Consider the following 19,560-nt stretch of genomic DNA (forward strand, 5'->3'; position numbering starts at 1 on the left):
AAATAACGTCATTTATAAATTTTTAAATAGCATAGGGCCGAGAAACGTGGATCCCCGGACGTGTTGGTGAATGGTGCAAATAGAGAGAAGGAAATATTCACTGTAATATGCCTATCACTTCAATAACAGGAGAGCCAATGAACTAGCGCCCCATTTACTCCATAGCTTGATAGTTTTGAAATAAGCATTGAGTGATTTACGGATTCAAAGGCAACATTGACGCTGTTGGCTGTTATAATAAATTCATAAACTTTATGTAAACGGTGTAGTTTTTTTCACCCGATTTCCTTCTTTTGATGAGTTATCCCAAGTATACATGAACGATGCGCATGTATAAGTCAGATTAGAGCTGATGCAAAAACGGTATGATCCACGCGGCGATTATTGCTTCTAGAGGATGAGAGGTTTGCTCTAAAAAAAATATTTTTATTAGAAAATTTAGATAAAAAAAACGCAAGAGAGAAAAATGATTCATTTTAACAAACACTTCAATCGTTGCTTTTGCGAACGCTTCAAACGGATACGTATAAGTTAAAAAACACATTCACAAAACGCCATCTCATGTAAATGCACTGAATATACAGCAGTGTGAGTGCTTGTTATGCGAGTAAAATGTTATACGCACACCATTCGAAGCCATCATAGACATTTTTTCTCTCAAATAAAACATTTTAATGTTGCGAAAGACACAGCTCTTGAGTAATGTATTGTGGTCCTGAAAAGGACCGTTTGATTTGAGACTCCACATGGAAGTTTTATAGAGATAAATTTAACCTCCAAAACCGTACAGAGTGCGGCCCTGACGCTTCAGAGCATACACCACATCCATAGCGGTGACGGTCTTACGCTTGGCGTGTTCAGTGTAAGTGACCGCATCACGAATCACATTCTCCAGAAATACTTTCAGGACGCCACGGGTTTCCTCGTAGATGAGGCCGGAGATACGTTTCACTCCTCCGCGCCGAGCCAAACGGCGGATGGCGGGCTTGGTAATGCCCTGGATGTTATCCCGCAGCACTTTTCGGTGACGCTTGGCTCCTCCTTTACCCAGACCTTTTCCTCCCTTTCCTCTTCCGGTCATGATGAGCACAGGATTGTACGTTCACGATGTTCCAACTTTAAATTGACGATCACGAATGAGCGTTTTCGAGCTCAACGTCCCTATTTATACTTTTTCATCCACGCATTCCCTCTTGCTCTTAAGATGAGAGAAAACAAGGGTTGGCAAGCGCATAAAAGAGCTCTTGTTCGAGCAGTTTCCTCATTTAACGTTCAACTTTTGTCAAATAAACAAGTTCGCTCCGTGCTCAACGAAACCTACGCTCCCGAAGTGAAATGGCTCGTACCAAGCAAACCGCTCGTAAATCGACTGGAGGTAAGGCTCCTCGCAAGCAGCTGGCCACCAAGGCTGCTCGTAAAAGTGCCCCGGCCACCGGAGGAGTGAAGAAGCCGCATCGTTACCGTCCGGGAACGGTGGCCCTCCGAGAAATCCGTCGCTACCAGAAGTCGACCGAGCTGCTCATCCGCAAGCTGCCATTCCAGCGCTTGGTGCGTGAGATCGCCCAGGACTTCAAGACTGATCTCCGCTTCCAGAGCTCAGCCGTCATGGCGCTGCAAGAAGCTAGCGAGGCGTATCTAGTTGGTCTGTTCGAAGACACGAATCTGTGCGCCATCCACGCCAAGCGCGTCACCATCATGCCCAAGGACATCCAGCTGGCCCGTCGCATCCGCGGAGAACGTGCCTAAATCGTCCATGCATCCGGAAGCGGTCCCTGTCTAAACGGGGCATTTCCTTCTCAAAACGGTCCTTTTCAGGACCACCAATACTGTTGAACATTCCAAGAATTTTCTTTCGATTGCTATTATGAAATTGTACATACCTTCACGTATGTCGTTTTGTTATAACGAGGAAAGTGTGAAAAGGGGGAAAATTTGTTTTAAATAATCAATGTTATGGGAGGTATTTTAACTTTTTCTTGTCAAAGTTTCGCTTTTTAATAGGGCATCTGAGGATTTTGACTATATTGATCAATACTTTATTACCATCTATATAACCTATGACTATTATACCAACATCGCAGCTAACGACAAACCACGAACGAATAGTATGACTATATATTTTACAACAAATGTTCGACACAAACAACTTAACTGATGCTTATACACACTTTAATTCAAACGCTTAAGAAGACGACCCTTCAATCCTTATAAGCAAGATTAAAATCGAACAAATCTATTACAACATTTGACTCACGACACATAAGCTGCCATTGGTTGCTTTGTCGATAAATTATCCTCGTATGCGCGAGGAAAATTTAATTAAAAAAATGATTGTCATACAACGAGCGAAACGACTTCTATTCATCATTCATGATACACGAAACTCCATTTTCAATTTCACCTCGCAAAACGCTTCCAACCAGTGCGGACTTTTTTTCATGTTTTTTTTAAACGTGCTAAGGTTCTATTTAACATTAATATTTACAATGAACAACGCAGAACTTTAATGTCAATCACAGCATCATTGTTTCCAATACAAAGTTCGCAAACAAACTTAGGATATGGCTGCGTTTACCTGCACTAATGCCATTTAGTACAGGCAAACGCAACAAACTGAACAATAACGTTGACGAAGACGGACACCCTGAAATTAAAGCGCTAATTCGCTGGTGCAGATGAAACGAAGGATAATTCTTTGTTTGAATGCGGTTTGTGGTCCTGAAAAGGACCGATTTAAGAGAGGTTCATGAAAAGAAGCCAATCATTTCAGTGGCTTACTTCGAGCTGGTGTACTTTGTGACAGCCTTCGTTCCTTCGGAGACGGCGTGCTTGGCAAGCTCACCAGGCAGCAGCAGACGAACAGCGGTTTGGATTTCGCGGGACGTGATCGTCGAACGCTTGTTGTAGTGCGCCAAGCGGGATGCCTCAGCAGCAATGCGTTCGAAGATATCGTTGACGAAACTGTTCATGATGCTCATGGCCTTCGAAGAGATGCCAGTATCCGGGTGGACTTGCTTCAACACTTTGTAGATGTAAATAGCGTAGCTTTCCTTGCGGGTCTTGCGCTTCTTTTTCTTGTCGGACTTGGAAATATTTTTCTGGGCCTTGCCAGACTTCTTCGCAGCTTTTCCACTGGTTTTGGGTGCCATTTCGACGGAAAAATTCACTCAACACTGGGACACGATGTGTATGATTCAACGGGTGATTGCGTTCTAGAAAAATTCCGAGCTCTCCGATCGCTTATAACGGGCTGTGAGAGAGAATACGTATCGTGCAGCTCGAAAAATTCCAAACGAGTATCGGGCAGCACGAATAAGCTGCTATATAAGCATCGGTCGGGTCAAAATTGTTCTATTATAAAAGACCCTTCTCAAGGAGAACATCGTGTTGTTCGTGATCCCTTACAAACGTACCCCAATCAAATCTAACCATGTCTGGCCGTGGAAAGGGAGGAAAGGTAAAGGGAAAGGCAAAGTCCCGTTCCAACCGTGCCGGTCTTCAGTTCCCCGTTGGCCGTATTCATCGTCTCCTGCGCAAGGGTAACTATGCCGAGCGCGTCGGTGCCGGAGCACCCGTGTATCTGGCAGCCGTCATGGAATACTTGGCCGCTGAAGTGCTTGAGTTGGCCGGAAACGCTGCCCGTGACAACAAGAAGACGCGCATCATCCCGCGTCATCTGCAGCTGGCCATCCGCAACGACGAGGAGTTGAACAAGCTGCTGTCCGGAGTAACCATCGCTCAGGGTGGTGTGCTGCCCAACATTCAGGCCGTGCTGCTGCCCAAGAAGACCGAAAAGAAGGCTTAAACGGTGTGACAAAGCTTCCTTCATCTCAAACCCAAAACCGTCCTTTTCAGGGCGACAAATTACTTTGCCAAAGACATTTTATTCGTTTTATGCTGTTATGGGAGAACCAGAAGGAAAAAAATCCAGATATATCAAGAACCGTGCTTGAAACTGTGTACAAAATGTAAATGAAAAAATGTGCCGTCCTTTGGCACAAAAAGCATCCCTTAATATTTTCAATTCTGTAACCTCTCACTACGAATTCTACAAAATGCAGCATATCATAAGCGATGCATAAGATTTTCCAGGTAGCTTGTTCAAGAGGGTTGGTTTTACCATATAAATACAACCAGTGATACTTGCGTGTTGACTTTTTTCTGAAAACAGTAAAGGACACTTTTACCTGATTTATCGTTAACCACGGGAAAATGTTGAAAGGGTCGATTGCCGAAAAATGTTGTGCGTTTAGGTAGCCTTAGGTTCTCACAAAAGTTTGGCTTTAAATATATCGGGAAACGTTGACAATGGCTTTAAAAAGTTGGACCAAAAATTAGGAAGGTTCAAATAAACAACCATACTTATAAATGTTTCCCTTCACCCTTCATCTTAATCACCAGTTACCCAAATTTGTGAAGCATTTTAAAGTGTTTCGTTGTTTGAAACAATAAAATGATTTGCAATGTAGGAATGCCTATAAAATACAAAGTATTGAAATGCCCTAACGCATATGCAACTCCACATTCAATAACGCCATCTAGTGGTGATCAAAGTCCCTGCAACCAGTAGCAACGCCATCTAAATAATTGGTAAAAGTAAGGCTCAGTGATCTACGTTACATATGAGAAGCGTTACATGCCTTTTAAAATTCCCAAGCAGTATTTTTGAAAAGTTCATTAACACCCCAAAAGCTTTCAATTTTAGTAACATTTCCTATGATTAGAAAGTATAAAATATTAAAAATATTAATAAATTAATAATGTATATGAAATATAATTATTACCTATTCAATCTATGTTTCCGCATATTGTGAATAAGCTTTACTTTAGGTGCGAGGGCTCTTTTTAAATTGAGGTTAATGAAGGTAGTAAATATTTGTATGTATTTCATTATCCTGCTTTATCAATGGGAAAATAAATAAATAATCATTTTTAAAAGTAACCATTTTTTATGTGTAAGATTGTTATTATTATAATACGTGAAGTTGTTACAACTCTGATTGCTGTTAAAAATGATAGCCTAATAGTAATAATATTAGTTATTTATACTCATGAATTATCAATGAGTGTTATCTTTGCAATTGCTGTTCTTTTTAATGTTTGTTCAAAAATTGTTGCTTTTCTAATTATCATGTAAAAACACGATATTAAGACATGATAATCTATTGATTTGCTTATCCACGGCGGTTAAAACAGGCGTTCAAAAATGTTGCTTGGGTTTGTGGTAAACAGGCGTTACGCGTATCGCTAGCGTAACGTAGAGGGCTGAGCCTTACTTTTACCTCAATTTGCTTATCCACGACGATTTGCTTATCCAGGCGTTCAAAAATGCTGCTTGGGTTTGCGCTAGACAGACGTTACTTGTAACGCTAGCGTAACGTAGAGGGCTGAGCGTTACTTTTCCCAAATAATTCATTATGCGATCTATGAGGTCCCAGGGTGTTTGTCCTGGATAATAACTGGGAAACATTTTAATGATAACGGAAGCTGGGGAACAATTACCAAATGTACAAACCAAAATGTAAGCATCGCTAGCGGAGCATCGCTAAGTCAGTATACCAAATGAAGTCAGTATCCCAAGAAAATATATAGCATTCAGTTAACAGCATAGATTTTGGAGGTGGAGTTAATTTCTTCATGTTCATAGCACCCTGATAGCAAATCTTGCAGAAAGTATTTGGTGGGTATGAGTTAAATCGAATTAAACAGTTTTGAAGAGTTAAACAATCGGTTTGATCTGGTACCGGTAGGAACATTTTCATATCATCTGCATAAAACAATTTTTCGCAATCTGGTATAACGTAAATAACGTCATTTATAAATTTTTAAATAGCATAGGGCCGAGAAACGTGGATCCCCGGACGTGTTGGTGAATGGTGCAAATAGAGAGAAGGAAATATTCACTGTAATATGCCTATCACTTCAATAACAGGAGAGCCAATGAACTAGCGCCCCATTTACTCCATAGCTTGATAGTTTTGAAATAAGCATTGAGTGATTTACGGATTCAAAGGCAACATTGACGCTGTTGGCTGTTATAATAAATTCATAAACTTTATGTAAACGGTGTAGTTTTTTTCACCCGATTTCCTTCTTTTGATGAGTTATCCCAAGTATACATGAACGATGCGCATGTATAAGTCAGATTAGAGCTGATGCAAAAAACGGTATGATCCACGCGGCGATTATTGCTTCTAGAGGATGAGAGGTTTGCTCTAAAAAAAATATTTTTATTAGAAAATTTAGATAAAAAAAACGCAAGAGAGAAAAATGATTCATTTTAACAAACACTTCAATCGTTGCTTTTGCGAACGCTTCAAACGGATACGTATAAGTTAAAAAACACATTCACAAAACGCCATCTCATGTAAATGCACTGAATATACAGCAGTGTGAGTGCTTGTTATGCGAGTAAAATGTTATACGCACACCATTCGAAGCCATCATAGACATTTTTTCTCTCAAATAAAACATTTTAATGTTGCGAAAGACACAGCTCTTGAGTAATGTATTGTGGTCCTGAAAAGGACCGTTTGATTTGAGACTCCACATGGAAGTTTTATAGAGATAAATTTAACCTCCAAAACCGTACAGAGTGCGGCCCTGACGCTTCAGAGCATACACCACATCCATAGCGGTGACGGTCTTACGCTTGGCGTGTTCAGTGTAAGTGACCGCATCACGAATCACATTCTCCAGAAATACTTTCAGGACGCCACGGGTTTCCTCGTAGATGAGGCCGGAGATACGTTTCACTCCTCCGCGCCGAGCCAAACGGCGGATGGCGGGCTTGGTAATGCCCTGGATGTTATCCCGCAGCACTTTTCGGTGACGCTTGGCTCCTCCTTTACCCAGACCTTTTCCTCCCTTTCCTCTTCCGGTCATGATGAGCACAGGATTGTACGTTCACGATGTTCCAACTTTAAATTGACGATCACGAATGAGCGTTTTCGAGCTCAACGTCCCTATTTATACTTTTTCATCCACGCATTCCCTCTTGCTCTTAAGATGAGAGAAAACAAGGGTTGGCAAGCGCATAAAAAGAGCTCTTGTTCGAGCAGTTTCCTCATTTAACGTTCAACTTTTGTCAAATAAACAAGTTCGCTCCGTGCTCAACGAAACCTACGCTCCCGAAGTGAAATGGCTCGTACCAAGCAAACCGCTCGTAAATCGACTGGAGGTAAGGCTCCTCGCAAGCAGCTGGCCACCAAGGCTGCTCGTAAAAGTGCCCCGGCCACCGGAGGAGTGAAGAAGCCGCATCGTTACCGTCCGGGAACGGTGGCCTCCGAGAAATCCGTCGCTACCAGAAGTCGACCGAGCTGCTCATCCGCAAGCTGCCATTCCAGCGCTTGGTGCGTGAGATCGCCCAGGACTTCAAGACTGATCTCCGCTTCCAGAGCTCAGCCGTCATGGCGCTGCAAGAAGCTAGCGAGGCGTATCTAGTTGGTCTGTTCGAAGACACGAATCTGTGCGCCATCCACGCCAAGCGCGTCACCATCATGCCCAAGGACATCCAGCTGGCCCGTCGCATCCGCGGAGAACGTGCCTAAATCGTCCATGCATCCGGAAGCGGTCCCTGTCTAAACGGGGCATTTCCTTCTCAAAACGGTCCTTTTCAGGACCACCAATACTGTTGAACATTCCAAGAATTTTCTTTCGATTGCTATTATGAAATTGTACATACGAATGCAAGCCTTCACGTATGTCGTTTTGTTGTAACGAAGAAAGTGTGAAAAGGGGGAAAATTTGTTTTAAATAATCAATGTTATGGGAGGTATTTTAACTTTTTCTTGTCAAAGTTTCGCTTTTTAATAGGGCATCTGAGGATTTTGACTATATTGATCAATACTTTATTACCATCTATATAACCTATGACTATTATACCAACATCGCAGCTAACGACAAACCACGAACGAATAGTATGACTATATATTTTACAACAAATGTTCGACACAAACAACTTAACTGATGCTTATACACACTTTAATTCAAACGCTTAAGAAGACGACCCTTCAATCCTTATAAGCAAGATTAAAATCGAACAAATCTATTACAACATTTGACTCACGACACATAAGCTGCCATTGGTTGCTTTGTCGATAAATTATCCTCGTATGCGCGAGGAAAATTTAATTAAAAAAATGATTGTCATACAACGAGCGAAACGACTTCTATTCATCATTCATGATACACGAAACTCCATTTTCAATTTCACCTCGCAAAACGCTTCCAACCAGTGCGGACTTTTTTTCATGTTTTTTTAAACGTGCTAAGGTTCTATTTAACATTAATATTTACAATGAACAACGCAGAACTTTAATGTCAATCACAGCATCATTGTTTCCAATACAAAGTTCGCAAACAAACTTAGGATATGGCTGCGTTTACCTGCACTAATGCCATTTAGTACAGGCAAACGCAACAAACTGAACAATAACGTTGACGAAGACGGACACCCTGAAATTAAAGCGCTAATTCGCTGGTGCAGATGAAACGAAGGATAATTCTTTGTTTGAATGCGGTTTGTGGTCCTGAAAAGGACCGATTTAAGAGAGGTTCATGAAAAGAAGCCAATCATTTCAGTGGCTTACTTCGAGCTGGTGTACTTTGTGACAGCCTTCGTTCCTTCGGAGACGGCGTGCTTGGCAAGCTCACCAGGCAGCAGCAGACGAACAGCGGTTTGGATTTCGCGGGACGTGATCGTCGAACGCTTGTTGTAGTGCGCCAAGCGGGATGCCTCAGCAGCAATGCGTTCGAAGATATCGTTGACGAAACTGTTCATGATGCTCATGGCCTTCGAAGAGATGCCAGTATCCGGGTGGACTTGCTTCAACACTTTGTAGATGTAAATAGCGTAGCTTTCCTTGCGGGTCTTGCGCTTCTTTTTCTTGTCGGACTTGGAAATATTTTTCTGGGCCTTGCCAGACTTCTTCGCAGCTTTTCCACTGGTTTTGGGTGCCATTTCGACGGAAAAATTCACTCAACACTGGGACACGATGTGTATGATTCAACGGGTGATTGCGTTCTAGAAAAATTCCGAGCTCTCCGATCGCTTATAACGGGCTGTGAGAGAGAATACGTATCGTGCAGCTCGAAAAATTCCAAACGAGTATCGGGCAGCACGAATAAGCTGCTATATAAGCATCGGTCGGGTCAAAATTGTTCTATTATAAAAGACCCTTCTCAAGGAGAACATCGTGTTGTTCGTGATCCCTTACAAACGTACCCCAATCAAATCTAACCATGTCTGGCCGTGGAAAGGGAGGAAAGGTAAAGGGAAAGGCAAAGTCCCGTTCCAACCGTGCCGGTCTTCAGTTCCCCGTTGGCCGTATTCATCGTCTCCTGCGCAAGGGTAACTATGCCGAGCGCGTCGGTGCCGGAGCACCCGTGTATCTGGCAGCCGTCATGGAATACTTGGCCGCTGAAGTGCTTGAGTTGGCCGGAAACGCTGCCCGTGACAACAAGAAGACGCGCATCATCCCGCGTCATCTGCAGCTGGCCATCCGCAACGACGAGGAGTTGAACAAGCTGCTGTCCGGAGTAACCATCGCTCAGGGTGGTGTGCTGCCCAACATTCAGGCCGTGCTGCTGCCCAAGAAGACCGAAAAGAAGGCTTAAACGGTGTGACAAAGCTTCCTTCATCTCAAACCCAAAACCGTCCTTTTCAGGGCGACAAATTACTTTGCCAAAGACATTTTATTCGATTTATGCTGTTATGGGAGAACCAGAAGGAAAAAAATCCAGATATATCAAGAACCGTGCTTGAAACTGTGTACAAAATGTAAATGAAAAAATGTGCCGTCCTTTGGCACAAAAAGCATCCCTTAATATTTTCAATTCTGTAACCTCTCACTACGAATTCTACAAAATGCAGCATATCATAAGCGATGCATAAGATTTTCCAGGTAGCTTGTTCAAGAGGGTTGGTTTTACCATATAAATACAACCAGTGATACCTGCGTGTTGACTTTTTCTGAAAACAGTAAAGGACACTTTTACCTGATTTATCGTTAACCACGGGAAAATGTTGAAAGGGTCGATTGTCGAAAAATGTTGTGCGTTTAGGTAGCCTTAGGTTCTCACAAAAGTTTGGCTTTAAATATATCGGGAAACGTTGACAATGGCTTTAAAAAGTTGGACCAAAAATGAGGAAGGTTCAAATAAACAACCATACTTATAAATGTTTCCCTTCACCCTTCATCTTAATCACCAGTTACCCAAATTTGTGAAGCATTTTAAAGTGTTTCGTTGTTTGAAACAATAAAATGATTTGCAATGTAGGAATGCCTATAAAATACAAAGTATTGAAATGCCCTAACGCATATGCAACTCCACATTCAATAACGCCATCTAGTGGTGATCAAAGTCCCTGCAACCAGTAGCAACGCCATCTAAATAATTGGTAAAAGTAAGGCTCAGTGATCTACGTTACATATGAGAAGCGTTACATGCCTTTTAAAATTCCCAAGCAGTATTTTTGAAAAGTTCATAAACACCCCAAAAGCTTTCAATTTTAGTAACATTTCCTATGATTAGAAAGTATAAAATATTAAAAATATTAATAAATTAATAATGTATATGAAATATAATTATTACCTATTCAATCTATGTTTCCGCCTATTGTGAATAAACTTTACTTTAGGTGCGAGGGCTCTTTTTAAATTGAGGTTAATGAAGGTAGTAAATATTTGTATGTATTTCATTATCCTGCTTTATCAATGGGAAAATAAATAAATAATCATTTTTAAAAGTAACCATTTTTTATGTGTAAGATTGTTATTATTATAATACGTGAAGTTGTTACAACTCTGATTGCTGTTAAAAATGATAGCCTAATAGTAATAATATTAGTTATTTATACTCATGAATTATCAATGAGTGTTATCTTTGCAATTGCTGTTCTTTTTAATGTTTGTTCAAAAATTGTTGCTTTTCTAATTATCATGTAAAAACACGATATTAAGACATGATAATCTATTGATTTGCTTATCCACGGCGGTTAAAACAGGCGTTCAAAAATGTTGCTTGGGTTTGTGGTAAACAGGCGTTACGCGTATCGCTAGCGTAACGTAGAGGGCTGAGCCTTACTTTTACCTCAATTTGCTTATCCACGACGATTTGCTTATCCAGGCGTTCAAAAATGCTGCTTGGGTTTGCGCTAGACAGACGTTACTTGTAACGCTAGCGTAACGTAGAGGGCTGAGCGTTACTTTTCCCAAATAATTCATTATGCGATCTATGAGGTCCCAGGGTGTTTGTCCTGGATAATAACTGGGAAACATTTTAATGATAACGGAAGCTGGGGAACAATTACCAAATGTACAAACCAAAATGTAAGCATCGCTAGCGGAGCATCGCTAAGTCAGTATACCAAATGAAGTCAGTATCCCAAGAAAATATATAGCATTCAGTTAACAGCATAGATTTTGGAGGTGGAGTTAATTTCTTCATGTTCATAGCACCCTGATAGCAAATCTTGCAGAAAGTATTTGGTGGGTATGAGTTAAATCGAATTAAACAGTTTTGAAGAGTTAAACAATCGGTTTGATCTGGTACCGGTAGGAACATTTTCATATCATCTGCATAAAACAATTTTTCGCAATCTGGTATAACGTAAATAACGTCATTTATAAATTTTTAAATAGCATAGGGCCGAGAAACGTGGATCCCCGGACGTGTTGGTGAATGGTGCAAATAGAGAGAAGGAAATATTCACTGTAATATGCCTATCACTTCAATAACAGGAGAGCCAATGAACTAGCGCCCCATTTACTCCATAGCTTGATAGTTTTGAAATAAGCATTGAGTGATTTACGGATTCAAAGGCAACATTGACGCTGTTGGCTGTTATAATAAATTCATAAACTTTATGTAAACGGTGTAGTTTTTTTCACCCGATTTCCTTCTTTTGATGAGTTATCCCAAGTATACATGAACGATGCGCATGTATAAGTCAGATTAGAGCTGATGCAAAAACGGTATGATCCACGCGGCGATTATTGCTTCTAGAGGATGAGAGGTTTGCTCTAAAAAATATTTTTATTAGAAAATTTAGATAAAAAACGCAAGAGAGAAAAATGATTCATTTTAACAAACACTTCAATCGTTGCTTTTGCGAACGCTTCAAACGGATACGTATAAGTTAAAAAACACATTCACAAAACGCCATCTCATGTAAATGCACTGAATATACAGCAGTGTGAGTGCTTGTTATGCGAGTAAAATGTTATACGCACACCATTCGAAGCCATCATAGACATTTTTTCTCTCAAATAAAACATTTTAATGTTGCGAAAGACACAGCTCTTGAGTAATGTATTGTGGTCCTGAAAAGGACCGTTTGATTTGAGACTCCACATGGAAGTTTTATAGAGATAAATTTAACCTCCAAAACCGTACAGAGTGCGGCCCTGACGCTTCAGAGCATACACCACATCCATAGCGGTGACGGTCTTACGCTTGGCGTGTTCAGTGTAAGTGACCGCATCACGAATCACATTCTCCAGAAATACTTTCAGGACGCCACGGGTTTCCTCGTAGATGAGGCCGGAGATACGTTTCACTCCTCCGCGCCGAGCCAAACGGCGGATGGCGGGCTTGGTAATGCCCTGGATGTTATCCCGCAGCACTTTTCGGTGACGCTTGGCTCCTCCTTTACCCAGACCTTTTCCTCCCTTTCCTCTTCCGGTCATGATGAGCACAGGATTGTACGTTCACGATGTTCCAACTTTAAATTGACGATCACGAATGAGCGTTTTCGAGCTCAACGTCCCTATTTATACTTTTTCATCCACGCATTCCCTCTTGCTCTTAAGATGAGAGAAAACAAGGGTTGGCAAGCGCATAAAAGAGCTCTTGTTCGAGCAGTTTCCTCATTTAACGTTCAACTTTTGTCAAATAAACAAGTTCGCTCCGTGCTCAACGAAACCTACGCTCCCGAAGTGAAATGGCTCGTACCAAGCAAACCGCTCGTAAATCGACTGGAGGTAAGGCTCCTCGCAAGCAGCTGGCCACCAAGGCTGCTCGTAAAAGTGCCCCGGCCACCGGAGGAGTGAAGAAGCCGCATCGTTACCGTCCGGGAACGGTGGCCCTCCGAGAAATCCGTCGCTACCAGAAGTCGACCGAGCTGCTCATCCGCAAGCTGCCATTCCAGCGCTTGGTGCGTGAGATCGCCCAGGACTTCAAGACTGATCTCCGCTTCCAGAGCTCAGCCGTCATGGCGCTGCAAGAAGCTAGCGAGGCGTATCTAGTTGGTCTGTTCGAAGACACGAATCTGTGCGCCATCCACGCCAAGCGCGTCACCATCATGCCCAAGGACATCCAGCTGGCCCGTCGCATCCGCGGAGAACGTGCCTAAATCGTCCATGCATCCGGAAGCGGTCCCTGTCTAAACGGGGCATTTCCTTCTCAAAACGGTCCTTTTCAGGACCACCAATACTGTTGAACATTCCAAGAATTTTCTTTCGATTGCTATTATGAAATTGTACATACCTTCACGTATGTCGTTTTGTTATAACGAGGAAAGTGTGAAAAGGGGAAAATTTGTTTTAAATAATCAATGTTATGGGAGGTATTTTAACTTTTTCTTGTCAAAGTTTCGCTTTTTAATAGGGCATCTGAGGATTTTGACTATATTGATCAATACTTTATTACCATCTATATAACCTATGACTATTATACCAACATCGCAGCTAACGACAAACCACGAACGAATAGTATGACTATATATTTTACAACAAATGTTCGACACGAACAACTTAACTGATGCTTATACACACTTTAATTCAAACGCTTAAGAAGACGACCCTTCAATCCTTATAAGCAAGTTTAAAATCGAACAAATCTATTACAACATTTGACTCACGACACATAAGCTGCCATTGGTTGCTTTGTCGATAAATTATCCTCGTATGCGCGAGGAAAATTTAATTAAAAAATGATTGTCATACAACGAGCGAAACGACTTCTATTCATCAATTCATGATACACGAAACTCCATTTTCAATTTCACCTCGCAAAACGCTTCCAACCAGTGCGGACTTTTGTTTTAATGTTTTTTTAAACGTGCTAAGGTTCTATTTAACATTAATATTTACAATGAACAACGCAGAACTTTAATGTCAATCACAGCATCATTGTTTCCAATACAAAGTTCGCAAACAAACTTAGGATATGGCTGCGTTTACCTGCACTAATGCCATTTAGTACAGGCAAACGCAACAAACTGAACAATAACGTTGACGAAGACGGACACCCTGAAATTAAAGCGCTAATTCGCTGGTGCAGATGAAACGAAGGATAATTCTTTGTTTGAATGCGGTTTGTGGTCCTGAAAAGGACCGATTTAAGAGAGGTTCATGAAAAGAAGCCAATCATTTCAGTGGCTTACTTCGAGCTGGTGTACTTTGTGACAGCCTTCGTTCCTTCGGAGACGGCGTGCTTGGCAAGCTCACCAGGCAGCAGCAGACGAACAGCGGTTTGGATTTCGCGGGACGTGATCGTCGAACGCTTGTTGTAGTGCGCCAAGCGGGATGCCTCAGCAGCAATGCGTTCGAAGATATCGTTGACGAAACTGTTCATGATGCTCATGGCCTTCGAAGAGATGCCAGTATCCGGGTGGACTTGCTTCAACACTTTGTAGATGTAAATAGCGTAGCTTTCCTTGCGGGTCTTGCGCTTCTTTTTCTTGTCGGACTTGGAAATATTTTTCTGGGCCTTGCCAGACTTCTTCGCAGCTTTTCCACTGGTTTTGGGTGCCATTTCGACGGAAAAATTCACTCAACACTGGGACACGATGTGTATGATTCAACGGGTGATTGCGTTCTAGAAAAATTCCGAGCTCTCCGATCGCTTATAACGGGCTGTGAGAGAGAATACGTATCGTGCAGCTCGAAAAATTCCAAACGAGTATCGGGCAGCACGAATAAGCTGCTATATAAGCATCGGTCGGGTCAAAATTGTTCTATTATAAAAGACCCTTCTCAAGGAGAACATCGTGTTGTTCGTGATCCCTTACAAACGTACCCCAATCAAATCTAACCATGTCTGGCCGTGGAAAGGGAGGAAAGGTAAAGGGAAAGGCAAAGTCCCGTTCCAACCGTGCCGGTCTTCAGTTCCCCGTTGGCCGTATTCATCGTCTCCTGCGCAAGGGTAACTATGCCGAGCGCGTCGGTGCCGGAGCACCCGTGTATCTGGCAGCCGTCATGGAATACTTGGCCGCTGAAGTGCTTGAGTTGGCCGGAAACGCTGCCCGTGACAACAAGAAGACGCGCATCATCCCGCGTCATCTGCAGCTGGCCATCCGCAACGACGAGGAGTTGAACAAGCTGCTGTCCGGAGTAACCATCGCTCAGGGTGGTGTGCTGCCCAACATTCAGGCCGTGCTGCTGCCCAAGAAGACCGAAAAGAAGGCTTAAACGGTGTGACAAAGCTTCCTTCATCTCAAACCCAAAACCGTCCTTTTCAGGGCGACAAATTACTTTGCCAAAGACATTTTATTCGATTTATGCTGTTATGGGAGAACCAGAAGGAAAAAAATCCAGATATATCAAGAACCGTGCTTGAAACTGTGTACAAAATGTAAATGAAAAAATGTGCCGTCCTTTGGCACAAAAAGCATCCCTTAATATTTTCAATTCTGTAACCTCTCACTACGAATTCTACAAAATGCAGCATATCATAAGCGATGCATAAGATTTTCCAGGTAGCTTGTTCAAGAGGGTTGGTTTTACCATATAAATACAACCAGTGATACCTGCGTGTTGACTTTTTCTGAAAACAGTAAAGGACACTTTTACCTGATTTATCGTTAACCACGGGAAAATGTTGAAAGGGTCGATTGTCGAAAAATGTTGTGCGTTTAGGTAGCCTTAGGTTCTCACAAAAGTTTGGCTTTAAATATATCGGGAAACGTTGACAATGGCTTTAAAAAGTTGGACCAAAAATTAGGAAGGTTCAAATAAACAACCATACTTATAAATGTTTCCCTTCACCCTTCATCTTAATCACCAGTTACCCAAATTTGTGAAGCATTTTAAAGTGTTTCGTTGTTTGAAACAATAAAATGATTTGCAATGTAGGAATGCCTATAAAATACAAAGTATTGAAATGCCCTAACGCATATGCAACTCCACATTCAATAACGCCATCTAGTGGTGATCAAAGTCCCTGCAACCAGTAGCAACGCCATCTAAATAATTGGTAAAAGTAAGGCTCAGTGATCTACGTTACATATGAGAAGCGTTACATGCCTTTTAAAATTCCCAAGCAGTATTTTTGAAAAGTTCATTAACACCCCAAAAGCTTTCAATTTTAGTAACATTTCCTATGATTAGAAAGTATAAAATATTAAAAATATTAATAAATTAATAATGTATATGAAATATAATTATTACCTATTCAATCTATGTTTCCGCATATTGTGAATAAGCTTTACTTTAGGTGCGAGGGCTCTTTTTAAATTGAGGTTAATGAAGGTAGTAAATATTTGTATGTATTTCATTATCCTGCTTTATCAATGGGAAAATAAATAAATAATCATTTTTAAAAGTAACCATTTTTTATGTGTAAGATTGTTATTATTATAATACGTGAAGTTGTTACAACTCTGATTGCTGTTAAAAATGATAGCCTAATAGTAATAATATTAGTTATTTATACTCATGAATTATCAATGAGTGTTATCTTTGCAATTGCTGTTCTTTTTAATGTTTGTTCAAAAATTGTTGCTTTTCTAATTATCATGTAAAAACACGATATTAAGACATGATAATCTATTGATTTGCTTATCCACGGCGGTTAAAACAGGCGTTCAAAAATGTTGCTTGGGTTTGTGGTAAACAGGCGTTACGCGTATCGCTAGCGTAACGTAGAGGGCTGAGCCTTACTTTTACCTCAATTTGCTTATCCACGACGATTTGCTTATCCAGGCGTTCAAAAATGCTGCTTGGGTTTGCGCTAGACAGACGTTACTTGGTAACGCTAGCGTAACGTAGAGGGCTGAGCGTTACTTTTCCCAAATAATTCATTATGCGATCTATGAGGTCCCAGGGTGTTTGTCCTGGATAATAACTGGGAAACATTTTAATGATAACGGAAGCTGGGGAACAATTACCAAATGTACAAACCAAAATGTAAGCATCGCTAGCGGAGCATCGCTAAGTCAGTATACCAAATGAAGTCAGTATCCCAAGAAAATATATAGCATTCAGTTAACAGCATAGATTTTGGAGGTGGAGTTAATTTCTTCATGTTCATAGCACCCTGATAGCAAATCTTGCAGAAAGTATTTGGTGGGTATGAGTTAAATCGAATTAAACAGTTTTGAAGAGTTAAACAATCGGTTTGATCTGGTACCGGTAGGAACATTTGCATATCATCTGCATAAAACAATTTTTCGCAATCTGGTATAACGTAAATAACATCATTTATAAATTTTGAAATAGCATAGGGCCGAGAAACGTGGATCCCCGGACGTGTTGGTGAATGGTGCAAATAGAGAGAAGGAAATATTCACTGTAATATGCCTATCACTTCAATAACAGGAGAGCCAATGAACTAGCGCCCCATTTACTCCATAGCTTGATAGTTTTGAAATAAGCATTGAGTGATTTACGGATTCAAAGGCAACATTGACGCTGTTGGCTGTTATAATAAATTCATAAACTTTATGTAAACGGTGTAGTTTTTTTCACCCGATTTCCTTCTTTTGATGAGTTATCCCAAGTATACATGAACGATGCGCATGTATAAGTCAGATTAGAGCTGATGCAAAAACGGTATGATCCACGCGGCGATTATTGCTTCTAGAGGATGAGAGGTTTGCTCTAAAAAAAATATTTTTATTAGAAAATTTAGATAAAAAAAAACGCAAGAGAGAAAAAATGATTCATTTTAACAAACACTTCAATCGTTGCTTTTGCGAACGCTTCAAACGGATACGTATAAGTTAAAAAACACATTCACAAAACGCCATCTCATGTAAATGCACTGAATATACAGCAGTGTGAGTGCTTGTTATGCGAGTAAAATGTTATACGCACACCATTCGAAGCCATCATAGACATTTTTTCTCTCAAATAAAACATTTTAATGTTGCGAAAGACACAGCTCTTGAGTAATGTATTGTGGTCCTGAAAAGGACCGTTTGATTTGAGACTCCACATGGAAGTTTTATAGAGATAAATTTAACCTCCAAAACCGTACAGAGTGCGGCCCTGACGCTTCAGAGCATACACCACATCCATAGCGGTGACGGTCTTACGCTTGGCGTGTTCAGTGTAAGTGACCGCATCACGAATCACATTCTCCAGAAATACTTTCAAGGACGCCACGGGTTTCCTCGTAGATGAGGCCGGAGATACGTTTCACTCCTCCGCGCCGAGCCAAACGGCGGATGGCGGGCTTGGTAATGCCCTGGATGTTATCCCGCAGCACTTTTCGGTGACGCTTGGCTCCTCCTTTACCCAGACCTTTTCCTCCCTTTCCTCTTCCGGTCATGATGAGCACAGGATTGTACGTTCACGATGTTCCAACTTTAAATTGACGATCACGAATGAGCGTTTTCGAGCTCAACGTCCCTATTTATACTTTTTCATCCACGCATTCCCTCTTGCTCTTAAGATGAGAGAAAACAAGGGTTGGCAAGCGCATAAAAGAGCTCTTGTTCGAGCAGTTTCATCATTTAACGTTCAACTTTTGTCAAATAAACAAGTTCGCTCCGTGCTCAACGAAACCTACGCTCCCGAAGTGAAATGGCTCGTACCAAGCAAACCGCTCGTAAATCGACTGGAGGTAAGGCTCCTCGCAAGCAGCTGGCCACCAAGGCTGCTCGTAAAAGTGCCCCGGCCACCGGAGGAGTGAAGAAGCCGCATCGTTACCGTCCGGGAACGGTGGCCCTCCGAGAAATCCGTCGCTACCAGAAGTCGACCGAGCTGCTTATCCGCAAGCTGCCATTCCAGCGCTTGGTGCGTGAGATCGCCCAGGACTTCAAGACTGATCTCCGCTTCCAGAGCTCAGCCGTCATGGCGCTGCAGGAAGCCAGCGAGGCGTATCTAGTTGGTCTGTTCGAAGACACGAATCTGTGCGCCATCCACGCCAAGCGCGTCACCATCATGCCCAAGGACATCCAGCTGGCCCGTCGCATCCGCGGAGAACGTGCCTAAATCGTCCATGCATCCGGAAGCGGTCCCTGTCTAAACGGGGCATTTCCTTCTCAAAACGGTCCTTTTCAGGACCACCAATACTGTTGAACATTCCAAGAATTTTCTTTCGATTGCTATTATGAAATTGTACATACCTTCACGTATGTCGTTTTGTTGTAACGAGGAAAGTGTGAAAAGGGGAAAATTTGTTTTAAATAATCAATGTTATGGGAGGTATTTTAACTTTTTCTTGTCAAAGTTTCGCTTTTTAATAGGGCATCTGAGGATTTTGACTATATTGATCAATACTTTATTACCATCTATATTACCTATGACTATTATACCAACATCGCAGCTAACGACAAACTACGAACGAATAGTATGACTATATATTTTACAACAAATGTTCGACACAAAC

The 19,560-nt window shown here is 41.6% G+C and overlaps 11 protein-coding genes and 1 pseudogene across 11 annotated transcripts; 6 read left to right on the forward strand and 6 right to left on the reverse strand.

Annotated features, from left to right (window-relative positions):
• Nucleotides 1-713: 713 nt before the first annotated feature.
• On the reverse strand, nt 714-6,927 carry LOC120898303. Its single transcript, XM_040303960.1, has 3 exons — nt 6,579-6,927; nt 2,779-3,124; nt 714-1,103 (listed from the first exon to the last, which is right to left on the reverse strand). Exons 1-3 carry the CDS (start codon nt 6,883-6,885, stop codon nt 770-772), a joined length of 987 nt encoding a protein of 328 aa, XP_040159894.1. The 5' UTR covers nt 6,886-6,927; the 3' UTR covers nt 714-769.
• Nucleotides 1,261-2,032, forward strand: LOC120894024 (histone H3). The gene has a single exon (XM_040296355.1). It carries the CDS (start codon nt 1,336-1,338, stop codon nt 1,744-1,746), a length of 411 nt encoding a protein of 136 aa, XP_040152289.1. The 5' UTR covers nt 1,261-1,335; the 3' UTR covers nt 1,747-2,032.
• LOC120894027 (histone H2B) lies at nt 2,671-3,226 on the reverse strand. Its single transcript, XM_040296357.1, has one exon. The coding sequence runs from the start codon at nt 3,147-3,149 to the stop codon at nt 2,775-2,777; it is 375 nt and encodes a 124-aa protein (XP_040152291.1). The 5' UTR covers nt 3,150-3,226; the 3' UTR covers nt 2,671-2,774.
• On the forward strand, nt 3,369-4,142 carry LOC120894028 (histone H2A). Its single transcript, XM_040296358.1, has one exon. It carries the CDS (start codon nt 3,431-3,433, stop codon nt 3,803-3,805), a length of 375 nt encoding a protein of 124 aa, XP_040152292.1. The 5' UTR covers nt 3,369-3,430; the 3' UTR covers nt 3,806-4,142.
• Nucleotides 6,928-7,049: 122 nt separating the features above from the next.
• LOC120894025 lies at nt 7,050-7,689 on the forward strand (annotated as a pseudogene).
• Nucleotides 7,690-8,483: 794 nt separating this feature from the next.
• On the reverse strand, nt 8,484-9,039 carry LOC120894026 (histone H2B). The gene has a single exon (XM_040296356.1). It carries the CDS (start codon nt 8,960-8,962, stop codon nt 8,588-8,590), a length of 375 nt encoding a protein of 124 aa, XP_040152290.1. The 5' UTR covers nt 8,963-9,039; the 3' UTR covers nt 8,484-8,587.
• A 142-nt stretch (nt 9,040-9,181) lies between these two features.
• Nucleotides 9,182-9,959, forward strand: LOC120897182 (histone H2A). The gene has a single exon (XM_040301854.1). It carries the CDS (start codon nt 9,244-9,246, stop codon nt 9,616-9,618), a length of 375 nt encoding a protein of 124 aa, XP_040157788.1. The 5' UTR covers nt 9,182-9,243; the 3' UTR covers nt 9,619-9,959.
• Nucleotides 9,960-12,324: 2,365 nt separating this feature from the next.
• Nucleotides 12,325-12,734, reverse strand: LOC120893332 (histone H4). The gene has a single exon (XM_040295137.1). The coding sequence runs from the start codon at nt 12,690-12,692 to the stop codon at nt 12,381-12,383; it is 312 nt and encodes a 103-aa protein (XP_040151071.1). The 5' UTR covers nt 12,693-12,734; the 3' UTR covers nt 12,325-12,380.
• Nucleotides 12,735-12,871: 137 nt separating this feature from the next.
• Nucleotides 12,872-19,274, forward strand: LOC120898317. The gene is made up of 4 exons (XM_040303993.1): nt 12,872-13,351; nt 15,060-15,410; nt 15,467-15,579; nt 18,713-19,274. Exons 1-4 carry the CDS (start codon nt 12,947-12,949, stop codon nt 19,161-19,163), a joined length of 1,320 nt encoding a protein of 439 aa, XP_040159927.1. The 5' UTR covers nt 12,872-12,946; the 3' UTR covers nt 19,164-19,274.
• On the reverse strand, nt 14,282-14,837 carry LOC120893299 (histone H2B). The gene has a single exon (XM_040295104.1). The coding sequence runs from the start codon at nt 14,758-14,760 to the stop codon at nt 14,386-14,388; it is 375 nt and encodes a 124-aa protein (XP_040151038.1). The 5' UTR covers nt 14,761-14,837; the 3' UTR covers nt 14,282-14,385.
• Nucleotides 14,980-15,757, forward strand: LOC120893294 (histone H2A). The gene has a single exon (XM_040295098.1). It carries the CDS (start codon nt 15,042-15,044, stop codon nt 15,414-15,416), a length of 375 nt encoding a protein of 124 aa, XP_040151032.1. The 5' UTR covers nt 14,980-15,041; the 3' UTR covers nt 15,417-15,757.
• LOC120893333 (histone H4-like) lies at nt 18,130-18,540 on the reverse strand. Its single transcript, XM_040295138.1, is given in 2 exon segments — nt 18,130-18,323; nt 18,325-18,540. Coding segments are annotated over 2 exon segments (312 nt in total). The 5' UTR covers nt 18,499-18,540; the 3' UTR covers nt 18,130-18,185.
• Nucleotides 19,275-19,560: the final 286 nt, after the last annotated feature.

Source organism: Anopheles arabiensis, chromosome 2 (genome assembly GCF_016920715.1).
Source record: "Anopheles arabiensis isolate DONGOLA chromosome 2, AaraD3, whole genome shotgun sequence".
NCBI lineage: Eukaryota > Metazoa > Arthropoda > Insecta > Diptera > Culicidae > Anopheles > Anopheles arabiensis.

Excerpts from the sequence above, each read along its gene's own strand:
- LOC120893299 (XM_040295104.1), bottom strand. The coding sequence starts at position 14,760 with ATGGCACCCAAAACCAGTGGAAAAGCTGCGAAGAAGTCTGGCAAGGCC.
- LOC120894024 (XM_040296355.1), top strand. The coding sequence starts at position 1,336 with ATGGCTCGTACCAAGCAAACCGCTCGTAAATCGACTGGAGGTAAGGCT.
- LOC120894028 (XM_040296358.1), top strand. The coding sequence starts at position 3,431 with ATGTCTGGCCGTGGAAAGGGAGGAAAGGTAAAGGGAAAGGCAAAGTCC.
- LOC120894027 (XM_040296357.1), bottom strand. The coding sequence starts at position 3,149 with ATGGCACCCAAAACCAGTGGAAAAGCTGCGAAGAAGTCTGGCAAGGCC.
- LOC120897182 (XM_040301854.1), top strand. The coding sequence starts at position 9,244 with ATGTCTGGCCGTGGAAAGGGAGGAAAGGTAAAGGGAAAGGCAAAGTCC.
- LOC120893294 (XM_040295098.1), top strand. The coding sequence starts at position 15,042 with ATGTCTGGCCGTGGAAAGGGAGGAAAGGTAAAGGGAAAGGCAAAGTCC.
- LOC120898303 (XM_040303960.1), bottom strand. The coding sequence starts at position 6,885 with ATGACCGGAAGAGGAAAGGGAGGAAAAGGTCTGGGTAAAGGAGGAGCC. Across the intron at positions 3,125-6,578 it reads CACTCTGTACGGTTTTGGAG|CTGCGAAGAAGTCTGGCAAG; the intron begins GTTAAATTTATC and ends CCAGTGGAAAAG. Across the intron at positions 1,104-2,778 it reads ACAAAGTACACCAGCTCGAA|AACGTACAATCCTGTGCTCA; the intron begins GTAAGCCACTGA and ends TGGAACATCGTG.
- LOC120898317 (XM_040303993.1), top strand. The coding sequence starts at position 12,947 with ATGGCTCGTACCAAGCAAACCGCTCGTAAATCGACTGGAGGTAAGGCT. Across the intron at positions 13,352-15,059 it reads GTCGCATCCGCGGAGAACGT|GGAGGAAAGGTAAAGGGAAA; the intron begins GCCTAAATCGTC and ends GGCCGTGGAAAG. Across the intron at positions 15,411-15,466 it reads CCAAGAAGACCGAAAAGAAG|GGCGACAAATTACTTTGCCA; the intron begins GCTTAAACGGTG and ends CGTCCTTTTCAG.
- LOC120893332 (XM_040295137.1), bottom strand. The coding sequence starts at position 12,692 with ATGACCGGAAGAGGAAAGGGAGGAAAAGGTCTGGGTAAAGGAGGAGCC.
- LOC120894026 (XM_040296356.1), bottom strand. The coding sequence starts at position 8,962 with ATGGCACCCAAAACCAGTGGAAAAGCTGCGAAGAAGTCTGGCAAGGCC.